At 52.5% G+C, this 11,899-nt stretch overlaps 1 protein-coding gene across 1 annotated transcript; it reads right to left on the bottom strand.

Annotated features, from left to right (window-relative positions):
• Positions 1–3,388: 3,388 nt before the first annotated feature.
• Positions 3,389–9,008, bottom strand: LOC132586858 (uncharacterized protein K02A2.6-like; the record flags this gene model as incomplete). The annotated part of the gene is made up of 4 exons (XM_060258990.1): positions 3,389–3,586; positions 6,760–7,708; positions 8,297–8,474; positions 8,543–9,008. Coding segments are annotated over 4 exons (1,791 nt in total), but the record flags the coding sequence as incomplete, so codon positions are not given.
• Between the last annotated feature and the right edge of the window lie 2,891 nt (positions 9,009–11,899).

Below are 11,899 nucleotides of genomic sequence, written 5' to 3'. Positions count from 1 at the left end.
GCTATGCAAAATTCATTGAGCTCACTTGAAACTGACTTGGAGAAACTGAGTCAAGACCAAGCGACAGGTTGCCTTGCGGCCATCTGAGTTTCTTGGATTACCTTTTCCTAACATTTCTTAGCTACTTCGCAACACAGAGAAGAAAGAAACAAGATAATTCTTATAAGGTGCTGCTTAGCCCAGAAGGAGTCTCCATTCCCGGGAGGCTTGTCTTTCTCCTCTACCAGACTGGGGGGTGGGGGTGGGAGAGCAGCCTTCTGTCAAAGCCCTGAAATCTTGATTCTCCACACACAGAGTCCCGCACCTCACTGGCCTTCCCCCCTTTCCCCCAACACACACACATTCTGGTCTCCTCTTATCCCTGTGGAGGGTTTTAGCAATTAGTCTCCATTCCCGGGAGGCTTGTCTTTCTCCTCTACCAGACTGGGGGGTGGGGGGGGGGTGGGAGAGCAGCCTGCTCTCAAATAGGGGTGTGCATTTGGTTCGGCCGAGCCGAATCAACCACCAAATCACCCCTGATTCGGCTGTATACGGAATCGCATACAGCCGATTCCAATTGGGGCCCACTATGTGGGAGCTGAGTATAGCTTCCCATATACTTTCGTAGAAATATTCGGAAGTATACGGAAGTCAATGAAAAAGGCGGGAAAGGGGCTTCTGCAGCCTCAGGGGAGCTGTTTGCCTCCTTTTCAGCCTTTGGAAGCCTTTTCCCGCCTCTCCCATAGCCTCCCTGGGACCAGGGAGCGGGGGAGGGAGAAGAGGAGCCCCAGCAGCCAATCCATAGCATGCATTTGCAAAATGCATTGCAAATACATGCTTTGAAGGGCTTTTGTGTAGCTGATCCTCCAGCCAACAGCAACAATGTTGTTCTTTTGTCTGTGTGTGAGAGAGATTGTACTATGCTGGCCCTTGGCCTCAGGCAGCTGCTGCTGCTCAGCCTTACCAGACTTGCTTGGAGTAAGAGAAGACGTCTAAAAGGTAAGACAGTCTTGGGGTTCTTGTTTTTATTTTAGTTGGTAAAAGGACTTTTTAAGACTCAGGGTCCCTTTACTTGTCCAGATTTGGGTGCTGGGTACTAGCTTATTTGGGGTTAGGGTGTTCTGCTGGAGTGTGTGTGTGTGGGGGGGGGGGTTGCCAATTTGCCCATATCTTACTTTAGTGAAAGGGCTTTTAAAAGTGCAGTGTCCTTTTACTTTTCCTGATTTGGGTGGCTTGGATTTCTTGGGGTTAGCGTGAAGGGGTTTTTTTGGGGGGGGGGAGGGGTTGGTAAAGTTCCTGTATTGTTAAAAGTTATTTTTTTTTACTGTTTTAAAAGGATTCTATGTTTGATTTGTTGCTGCTGTTTTGTGCTGCTGTTGTTCCTTTTCTCTTCTGGTTCTGGTTCTTGGGGGGGGGGGTGCTGTTTGGCCTAATTTTTATTGTTTAAAAGGCCACTTTTTAACAGTTGAGTTTCTTGGCCTTCTCCTGTTGTCCCTTTTCCTGGTTCTGGTTTTGGAGGAAGGGGAAGCTGGCACCTGGGCGAGAGACCCAGAACCAGCAGGCTTGTTGTGCTTGGCCAGCTCTCCCCATGTTGTTTGGGGCAGGGCTGGAGAGCTGGCATCTGTAGATTATGTGTTCTGTGGCAGGGAAGCTGGCACCTGGGTGAGAGACCCAGAACCAGCAGGCTTGTTGTGCTTGGCCAGCTCTCCCTGTGTTGTTTGGGGCAGGGCTGGAGAGCTGGCATCTGGGTTTGCTGCAGACCTTGAGCAGATTGTGTTTTGTGTGGCGGTGATGTTGGCAACTGGGTTTATATTGGTTTCAGGCCTGCAGGGTTCATAGAGTAGATAGAGGGATGTAGTGCATTTGGGTCCTATAGAGATTATCTGGTGTGAAGTTAGGTTTGGCTTTGAGTGCCCCAGGAATTGGACCCCCTGGTCCAATTCTTTTTTGGCTTTGTGGGTTTTGTGTGGGACAGTGCCCTGATGCTGCACAGCAGTTTGGGGGGCTCTCCTCAAAACCTCCTGCTCCCCAGAGCCACTTTTCCCACGACAATTACAGTGAGGAAGTGGCTCTAATTGGTTTTTTCTCACCATTGGGAACAGTGTTCCTTTTGGGGTGTCCACAGATGGGTGCAGTCTTTTTGGGCCAGGGGGGTTTCATGCTGGGGAGTTCCCTGAAGCTGCCCTGCAGTTTTGGGGCCTCTCCCTCAAACTCCCCTCTGGCCAGAGCCACTTTCCCCACAGCAATTATAGTGGAGGAAGTGGCTAATTGGGCTTTCCCCATCATTGGTTGCAATGGGCCTTTTGGGGAGCCCAAAGACAGGGACCCCCCGGCCCAATCTTTTTGGGACTTGGGGGTTTTGTAGGGGAGAGTCCCCTGCAGGTTCCCTGCAGTTTTAGGGGCTCTCCCTTAAACCCCCTGCCCCCCAGTAGCCTCTAATTATGCCCTATGTTGCCATTGATTTCAATGGCCCATAGGGTATAATGGTGGAATAGGGGCACCCCCTTTGGGTGCCCCTGGAATGGGACCCCCTGGCCCAATCTTTTTGGGCCTTGGGGAGTTTGTAGGGAAGAGTCCCCTGCAGGTCCCCTGCAAATTTGGGGGCTCTCCCTCAAACCCCCTCCCCTCCAGGTGGCTTCAAATATACCCTATTTGCCATTGATTTCAATGGCCCATAGGGTATAATGGGGCCGTATATTCGGAAATAGCCGCACATCTACCGTATATGCCGCTATTCTGACTACGGAATTCAGAAAGATAGGGGATTCTGAATTTTTTCCCCCCGTATACTTCCGAATCCGTGTACTTCCGCATTATTTTTTTTTGCACATCCCTATTCTCAAAGCCCCGAAATCTTGATTCTCCACACACAGAATCCCGCACTTCACTGGCCTTTCCCCCTTCTCCCGACACACACACACACACACACACACATTCTGGTCTCCTCTTATCCCTGTGGAGGGTTTTAGCAAATCACACTTCCCAGCAGCTCTTGGTCCCTTATTGGCTTCCTCCTGTTTCTCCCACCCATGTTTGGTGGGGCGTTCCCAGGCCGGAACTTCCTGACCGTTAGAGTGATTCCTCCGTGGAACAGGCATCCTCCTTGGGAGGTGGTGGGCTCTCCTTCATTGGAGGTTCTTAATCAGAGGCTAGATGGCCATCTGACAGCAATGAAGATCCTGTAAATTTAGGGGGAGGTGTTTGTGAGTTTCCTGCATGGTGCAGGGGGTTGGACTAGATGACCCTAGAGGTCCCTTCCAACACTATGATTCTATGAGTCTATGATTGGGGAAGGGAGGAAAAGGGCCACAGCCCAGAGTGAGCCTCCTTTAGTCATACCCCCACCACCGATGCTGGCTGCCAAACTCTGCGCCTGGCTCTTTGTTTCCCAGGGAGCCACACTGTCCACCTAAGCCTCTGCCCTCCTGCCCCGTTTGGAGGCCAGGCTGAGAGGCGGCTGCTGCTGCTGCTGCGAGGGCTCCAGGGGAGAGCCTGCCTGTGCCACTGCCTGGCTCTTGTGCTGAGGCGATGGAGGCCCAAGGGAGAGGGGGAACTGGGGTTTAGGGAGGACAAAGGAGGAGGGCTGTATGGCCACAAGGCAGGCATTCTGGAGGAGGAGAGCAGGCTGTGTGCAGACGGGAGGAGAGTCCCTCTGAAGGCATGGCTTGGCTGTATGCGGGGAAGCCTTGCAGATGGTGGTGGAGGCCTCATCTCCAACCCCCAATGGCCTCTTCCTGAACCCCCAAACCCCCATGGATCCCAGCCTACTCTGCTCCCAGCCTGCTCTGTGGAAGGACAGCCTGCCACACAGATCCAGGGAATGGCTCTGTCTTGCTCTCCAAGGCCAGGCTGGTGGGGGAGGAGAAGGGTGGGAGGGGATGCCCCTGGCCCCTTGACATCCTGGGCAATAAGCTAATTTGCCTAGTGGATGGGTCGGCCCTGCAAAAACCATCCCCCTGTTTTTTTTCAAGGAAGAAAACAAGCAGACACATCACTTATATGGGGGCAGTGATAATTAGTCATTTCCCACTCTCAATGCAGAACAAACATTTAGTTCCACCTTGCTGAAGGAAATTTAATGGCTGTGAAATAAGTGACTCTTGTTTTGTGTCTATTTGAGCATATTTTCCATTCCTCCCCTTCAAAGAACAAATGGAATGAATTCCATATTGTCGGAAAAGTGCCAGATTCCATTTAGTGTAATTTAACAGTGTTTCAGAGACCAATGTAAATTATCTTCACATGTATTTAGGATTGAAACAGTTGTCATTAACATGCATTGTCGTCCAATTGCTAAAAACACTCACTTGGAGTGACTGCTGGAAATGTGTGACCTGTGGGGAAAAAATTAGGACTCTCTTTTCTTTGCCATTATCAGAAAATGCCCAATGATGACTAAAAAAAGAAGACATCTGACTTGTCCATGGGTGGTGTGTGAGAAGGACAGGGATGATGAGTGGAAGTTCTTGTACCTATAGCAGAAAGGCAGAGAATCACAGGAGGAGAGAAAGATGACTTGAGGTAGCCCAAACAGCCCCGTACTGTGCACAGTTCCAGTTCACACACACACACATGATTAAAGGATTGGAGCACCTTTCCTACAAGGGAAGGCTGGAGAGTCCAGGACTTTTCTAAACAGAAAAGAGACATCTTCCATTTAGAAGACAGGATTGAGGTTTATACAGTGATGCATAGATGGAGAAAGTGGATTGAGAGACATCCTTCTTCCTCTTCCATAATATTAGAACTTGTGGGCATCCAATGAAGTTGATGCACAATATGTTCAGATGGACAAAAATAAGTGCTTACTTAGTCAACAAGCAATCAAATGTTGGAATTCCCTGCCATTGGATGTAGTGACGATCACAAGCATAAATGGTTTAAAAGAACTATGATCCTTGCTGACTAAAGCGAACCTCCATGTCTAGATGTCAAGAGGCCTTGCCATTTTCCTATTTCTGTATGCTGTCTTAGGAATGAAGGGGGATGCACTGTGCCTGCCTTAGTTTTGCTCTGTCTATTGTCACAATTACATATATCCATTTCTGCCCTGCAGAAGGAAGGAAGCCCAAGCCTCAAGAACACTTTTGTCTCTTCCCAGAGACAGCTCAGTTGCCAAGTGTCTAGTGAGAAAAAGATGTTCGTGGGAACCAGTTTATATTGCTTTATGCAGGCTTTTTGCACTGTACTTTTGGCGGGCTGTGTAATGGCCCTAGAAAGGGTATAAGTACTGGCTACCCGCAAAGGTGAACCAGTTCTGACACTGTCAAGAAATTGTAATGTATGTAACTGTTAATTCTATGATTCCATGAATTGAGGATAGCTCCAGAGCTGACACTAGAGGCAGTCATCTTCTGAATGCCAGTGCTAGGAAGAAATATCAGGGTAAGGCCTGCTTGTTGGCCCTCCAAGGTAACTGGCTGACTCATCTGAAATAGGATGCTGGACTGGATGGACCACTGGTCTGATCCAGCTGTCCTCTTCTAACCTTCTTCTGCTTATACACTGTTGGAGGTGGCCCCAAAAACATGGATTTGAAACTAGCAAGCTTTAGTCCAGATCCCACTTGTTCCATTTAGGGCTTCAGTCATCTTTCCTGGGAATTTCCAGGCAGAAATTCAGGCAGAAATTCCCATTTCCAGGCAGAAATTCAGAGGTGGCCTGGTGGAGCATCTGCCTCTAGTCCTGCCCTGACAGACAGCCATCCGCAGAGCACAGACATACGAAGGCTGCTGTAATGTACTGGGATCGGCGCAGTAAGAGACCAGAGTCGGAGAGTGATTTCAGCAAGCTTTACTTCAGGAACACACACACACAGACTGAGCTCTGTTCAAACTTCCCACTCCTTTATACAATTCTTGCCCCCTTCTGATTGGTCCTTAACTATCTACATGGATTGGCTATTTACAGGGCCCTAAGGGCCTATCAGGGTACAGTATGAGCCTGGATGTTGATTGGCTACTTATGTTTCAATCCTTCCCCTGATTGGGCACGCTTAGGCCTTCTCTGGAACCCTGATGTGGAGTTCAAGCTCTGGCTTGTTCGGCTTCCCTCCAAAAGTAACAGTTCCCTCCAAAAGTAAGAGTTCTCCCATTTGAGCCTAGGACACAACACCCCTCCCCCCCATAGTTCCAGCTATCGGGTGACATAGTCCTGGAGATATACCGGAGGGCGGCGGTCTCGTGTCGAGCGTCGGAGCTCCGAGGGGACTGGGCGTTCTGACTCGGTTGGTGGTTCTGCGGCTGCAGAGCTGGAGACATCTGGGACGGCGGGAGACCTGGGTTCAGCTGCGCGGTCGGGGGTCTCCTCCTGCTGGGCCGAAGCGGGCTCCATGGAACCCTGTTCTGTGTCAGGCTCTCGGGGACTTACGTTGTCCAGATCTGGAGCCTCTGACCTTGGCTCCCTGGCAGGCAGGCGACCTCGGAGTTGGTCGATGTGTCGCCTCAGGAGATGTCCACCCTCCAAGGTCACTGCATAGGAGACCGGTCCGGTGACGTGGTCCACCTTTCCAGGAAGCCAGGCGGGGCCAGTGGTGACATAGTTCCGTGCCCACACTGTCTCACCTGGGTAGAACCCTCTGGGGGCTTTAAGGTGTTCCGGCGCCGGTCGCCTGTCTGGGGCTCGGTCAGGGTGCAGCTTGTCCAGCAAGGTGCTGATGCGGCGGCCCATGAGGAGTTCTGCTGGACTGCGACCTTTGGAGGCAGTGGGTGTGGTCCGGTAGGCCATTAGGAAACACGGCAAGTCTTTTGGCCAGTCTGAGGGGCCCAGACGGTTCAAGGCCTCCTTTGCCGTGCGCACCATCCGCTCTGCCTGGCAGTTGGTGGCTGGATGAAACGGGGCAGAGCGAATGTGCCTGATGAGGTTCCTGGCCAAGAAGTCCTGGAACACTGCGGACGTGAATGCTGTGCCGTTGTCGGTGACGATGGTTTCCGGCAAACCGTGGGTTGCAAAGATGGCCCTCAGAGCCCTGATGGTCGCCTGCGACGATGGCGAGGGCACCTGGACCACCTCCAACCACTTGGAGTATGAATCCACTAGTATGAGTAGAGTCCGCCCATGGAAGGGGCCAGCAAAGTCCATATGCAGTCTTGACCAGGGGTTTTTGGTGGATTCCCATGATTGCACTGGGCCACGTGGGGGGTCAGGCCTTGACACCTGGCATGTCGGGCACCTTTTAACCCAAGCCTCAATTTCTGCATTGAGGCCGGGCCACCAGACATAGCTCCGTGCGAGAGCCTTCATGCGGACTATGCCCGGGTGTGCCTCGTGCAGGGCTCTCAGCACTTGGTCTTGCAAGGGTTTGGGGATGATGACTCTGTTGCCCCATAGTAGGCAGCCTTTGTGGGTGGATAGTTCGTCTTTCTGGGCTGCAAACGGAGTAAATTCCGGCCCAGTCGAGCCCTTGGGCCACCCCCTCCCCACCCAGTCCAAGACACGGGAGAGGACTGGATCACGAGCGGAGCGGGCAGCCACGTCGCGGGCGAGCAATGGCCTGTCCGGAAGCATGTCCATCAGCAGGATCCGATGAGCCGGGGCTGGATCAGGATCCACGTTAGGCAAGGGCAAGCGGCTCAGGGCGTCAGCATGGCCCATTGCCTTGCCCGGACGATGCACTAGGGTGTAAGTGTAGCCGGCTAAAAAAATGGACCAATGGAGGACCCGTGGGGACAACACCTGAGGGGTCTGCCGGTCCAATGCAAAGAGGCCCAAGAGGGGTTTGTGGTCCGTATAGAGGGTAAAGGGCCGGCCGTAGATGTAATCATGGAATTTTTTGACGCCGGCCACGACTGCCAACCCTTCTTTGTCGATTTGGGCGTAGTTCCGCTCCGCCGACGAGAGGGTCCGCGAGTAATACGCGATAGGGACTTCGGTCCCATCAGGGAGTCGGTGGCCCAGAACTGCCTCCACGCCATAAGGGGATGCGTCGCATGCAAGGACCAAGGGCAGGGTCTCGTCGAAATGGGCAAGGACGGAGTTGGACATCAGGAGGCCCTTGATATCCTGGAAAGCTTTAGCGTGCTGGCGGCCCCACGCCCAGGGTCGGTTCTTGTCTAGAAGCCGGTGCAGGGGTTCGGCCACCGCTGCCTTGTGGGGGAGAAAAGCATGATAAAAGTTTAGGAGGCCGAGGAAGGCCTGGAGTTCTTGCTTGTTGGTGGGCGCTGGAGCATCTCTGATGGCACGCAGCTTGGTGTCGGAGGGGTGGACCCCCTGGGCATCGATGGAGAACCCCAGGAATTCCACCCGATCCACGCCCAGGAGGCACTTCTCCCGTTTGACCTTGAGGCCGGCTGTTTCAAAATGTTGTAGGACTCCTCTAAGGCGGGCAGCGAATTCTTCAGGTGAGGCTGCCGCGATCAGCACATCATCGAAGAATGGAGTGACTCCGGGGAGTCCTTTTAAAAGAGAGTCCATTAGTTCCTGGAACAACCCCGGAGCCACACTCACGCCAAATTGCAACCTCTTTACTCTAAAGGCCCCCCGGTGGGTCACAATTGGGCGTTGGCCGTGGCCTCATCCACCGGCAGCTGTTGGTAAGCTTGGGCCAAGTCCAACTTGCCGAAAATTTTTGCGCCGGCTAGGGTGGCTAGAACGTGGCTGACGATGGGCACAGGATATGCGTGGGCCTGAAGAGCCTTGTTGAGGGTGCACTTATAGTCTGCACAAATCCGCACCTCCCCACTGGGCTTGACTGGAGTCACGATGGGAGTTTCCCAGGTTGCTTGGGTGACAGGCTCTAGTATTCCCTGTGCAATCAGTTTATCCAGTTCCTCCTCAATTTTAGGCTTGAGCGCGAATGGAACTTGCCGCGCTTTAAGCCTAATAGGCCGCACTGTGGGGTCGAGGTGTAGTGAAACCGGGGGACCCGTGTAGCAGCCCAAGGTGCCATCGAAAACGGCCGGGAACTCTTCGCAAACCTTGTTAAAGTCCACTCCGCCAGTCTTATTGACCCCCCTGATCTCTAGTCCCAGGGGCTTGAACCAGTCGAGACCCAAAAGGTTTGTAAGGTGGTTCTTGACCACTAGCACTTGTAGCTGGCCCTTGAACCCCTTGTATTGGACTGGGACCGGGCCCACTCCCAAGATAGGCACCTTGTTCTTCTGGAAGTCCACTAAGGTAAACCCCGGGCCCCTGAGACGAGGCCTCAGCCTGGTGGGAATTTTAAAAAATGTCTCTGCCGCTATAATAGATGATGCTGACCCAGAGTCCACCTCCATTTGGCAGGGCACTCCCCCGATCTCTACATTGACCCGGATTTTGGAGGGCCTGACTGGCAAGGGTAGGTACTGTACCGGGTATTGGTGGGCGTGGAGAGCATCAATCTTGAAGTCTGGCTGGCCTTCGGAGTACGCAGATCCTTGCGGGACGCGTGCTCGGGATTTGGATCTGCAGGCGCCTTCCTTGTTGCAGAGTTGACAGGTGGCATTCCGGAATCGGCAGGTCTTCCGCTCGTGCTGGCCCCCGCAACTTGCACATGCAGGTGGTGTCTTGTGTCTCATGCCTTGTGGGACGTGGGTGGTCTTCCTTCCTGCTGAATGATAGCCGGTTTGTAGAGCTCTGTCCTCGTCCGAGTCCTCAGTAGATGGTTCAGGGTTGATCTGGTGTGCCACAGCCTGTCTTGTCGGCCGTGGCTCTGCTGATCTGCCCTTCTCCCAGCTGGTGGCCACATCGATTGCCTTTGTTAGGTCGCAATCGGAGAGGGACAGGAGTTTCTGCACTAGTTTTTCGTCCCTTTTCGTCCCATACAAACTGGTCGAGAAGGGCTTCGTTGAGGTCTGCGAAACTGCATTGGCTTGCCACCCGGCGCAGGCTTGTTAAGAACGCCATGGTGGTTTCGCCTGCCTTCTGTGTCCTTTGTCGGAAGTCCCAGTGCCAGGTGAGCTTGGTTGGCTGGGGCTGGAAATACTTCTCCAGAGCGCTGATGATGTCGTCCACCGGCGTCTCTGAGAGCTTCCTGGGTTGGAGAAGAGCCCTGGCTAAGTCCACGGTCTCCGTGCCACACGTACTGATAAGCAGAGCTCTCTGCATGGTAGTCTCTGTAATCTTCCGGAAGGTCAGGTATGACTGGAAGCCTTCGACCCACGAGTCCCACAGCTCGGGGCGATCGAAGCTAAAGGGCTGTAGGATTCTTGGCAGCGCGTCTGGGCAGCTTGCAAGCTGGGGTGTGCGCAGAGCGGAGGTGCGGACCCAGATGGCTTGGATTTAGCCGCCTTTCCGTGTTCCTGGTTCTGTTGCTGGTTCTTACTGGCATCCCATCCTTGTTGCCAGTGTAATGTACTGGGATCGGCGCAGTAAGAGACCAGAGTCGGAGAGTGATTTCAGCAAGCTTTACTTCAGGAACACACACACACAGACTGAGCTCTGTTCAAACTTCCCACTCCTTTATACAATTCTTGCCCCCTTCTGATTGGTCCTTAACTATCTACATGGATTGGCTATTTACAGGGCCCTAAGGGCCTATCAGGGTACAGTATGAGCCTGGATGTTGATTGGCTACTTATGTTTCAATCCTTCCCCTGATTGGGCACGCTTAGGCCTTCTCTGGAACCCTGGTGTGGAGTTCAAGCTCTGGCTTGTTCGGCTTCCCTCCAAAAGTAACAGTTCCCTCCAAAAGTAACAGTTCTCCCATTTGAGCCTAGGATACAACAGCTGCATTGTGTAAAAAGGCCCTCTTGAATAATTAAGTTTTTTATAGCTTGTAGAAAGCTGGGAGGGTAGGGAGCTTTCCTGACTTCCTCATAATTTGGGAGCCACAACAGACAACGGATGCGTAGGGGCAGTTGCTGGTTTTGCTATGTGTTAGGGATGCTGTGAATTTGGCCATGCCCATGTTCAGCAGTCAGACTTGCTATACTGCACAGTTAGGAGGGAATACATGGAAGCATGTCAAGCAGCCACTTATAATCAACCTGATCATGGAAAAACTGGCTCCCTTTTTGTGGTGGGTGAACAGAATGGAAGTTTGTGCACCTCTCATGTGTGTGTACATGCTTGCACAAAGAGATAATATGCTTTGGGGGGGGGGGGAAGAGCCTGGGAGTACACTACACAAAAACTGATTTAAAAGATGGGAAAACAAACTATTCCTTCAAAGCCTATATACCCAGGGAATTTCTGAAAGAAAAAAAATCTAACTGCATAGAGGTGGCTGGTCCATGGAACTGTAGAGTAGGTTGCATCATTCTCAGGACTGTAGCCGGCAAGTGGGGTGCAGGAGGCAGTGCCCCCTATCACATCAGGGGGCACCCCTCTCTCAGTGCCCCCCAATGCAGAAGAGCAGTGTGTCCCCTCACTGGCCCAGGAAGTGACCTTTTGTGGCAAGTATTAGTATCCTACCCCTCCAGGGTGATGGGGAAGCAAGTCTTTGCTACTATCATGTGACCTGTCATGCGGCATGGGTCACATAGTGGATCACATGACACCAGCAGGCAGCTGCCTCCTTGCCAGCTGTTCTTAGCAGGAAAGGAGGGAGGTGAGGGGGAAAGTTCTTGTTCTTTAAAAAACGGTATTTAAAGGTGATTTTTGATCCCGGAAGACTGATGAGGTTTCCCCTCTCCCTCCCCAGCTGCTTTGTTTTGAATAACAGAGCTGATTCAATGAAATTAATTAAATGGGTGCCCCCCCACCTGGCACGCTACCCAGCACCCCCCCCCCCCAAATCCTAGCTTCAGGCCTAATGGCACATATTGTGTATGCCCAGGCCACAGAACACTCCCGCCGGTTCCTCATGCCCTCCTCCCTGTGCCCCCCCCTTCGCCTGTCCAGTCAGTAGCAACAACCACATTCTCTGGCCCTTTTCAGAGAGGAAGACGCAGTGACAGGCTCCCAAGTGACTTGCTTTTAAAAGAAGACTGGAGGTGATATTGCTGCATGTTAAGGAGCAGCCTTGACTTCTCAGAAGCTTTTTTTAAAACCCGTGTCC

This window comes from Heteronotia binoei, chromosome 18 (assembly GCF_032191835.1).
Source record: "Heteronotia binoei isolate CCM8104 ecotype False Entrance Well chromosome 18, APGP_CSIRO_Hbin_v1, whole genome shotgun sequence".
Taxonomy (NCBI): Eukaryota; Metazoa; Chordata; class Lepidosauria; order Squamata; family Gekkonidae; genus Heteronotia; species Heteronotia binoei.
The sequence above is the reverse complement of the archived record's forward strand: the minus strand, read 5'-3'. Positions and strand labels throughout refer to the sequence as shown.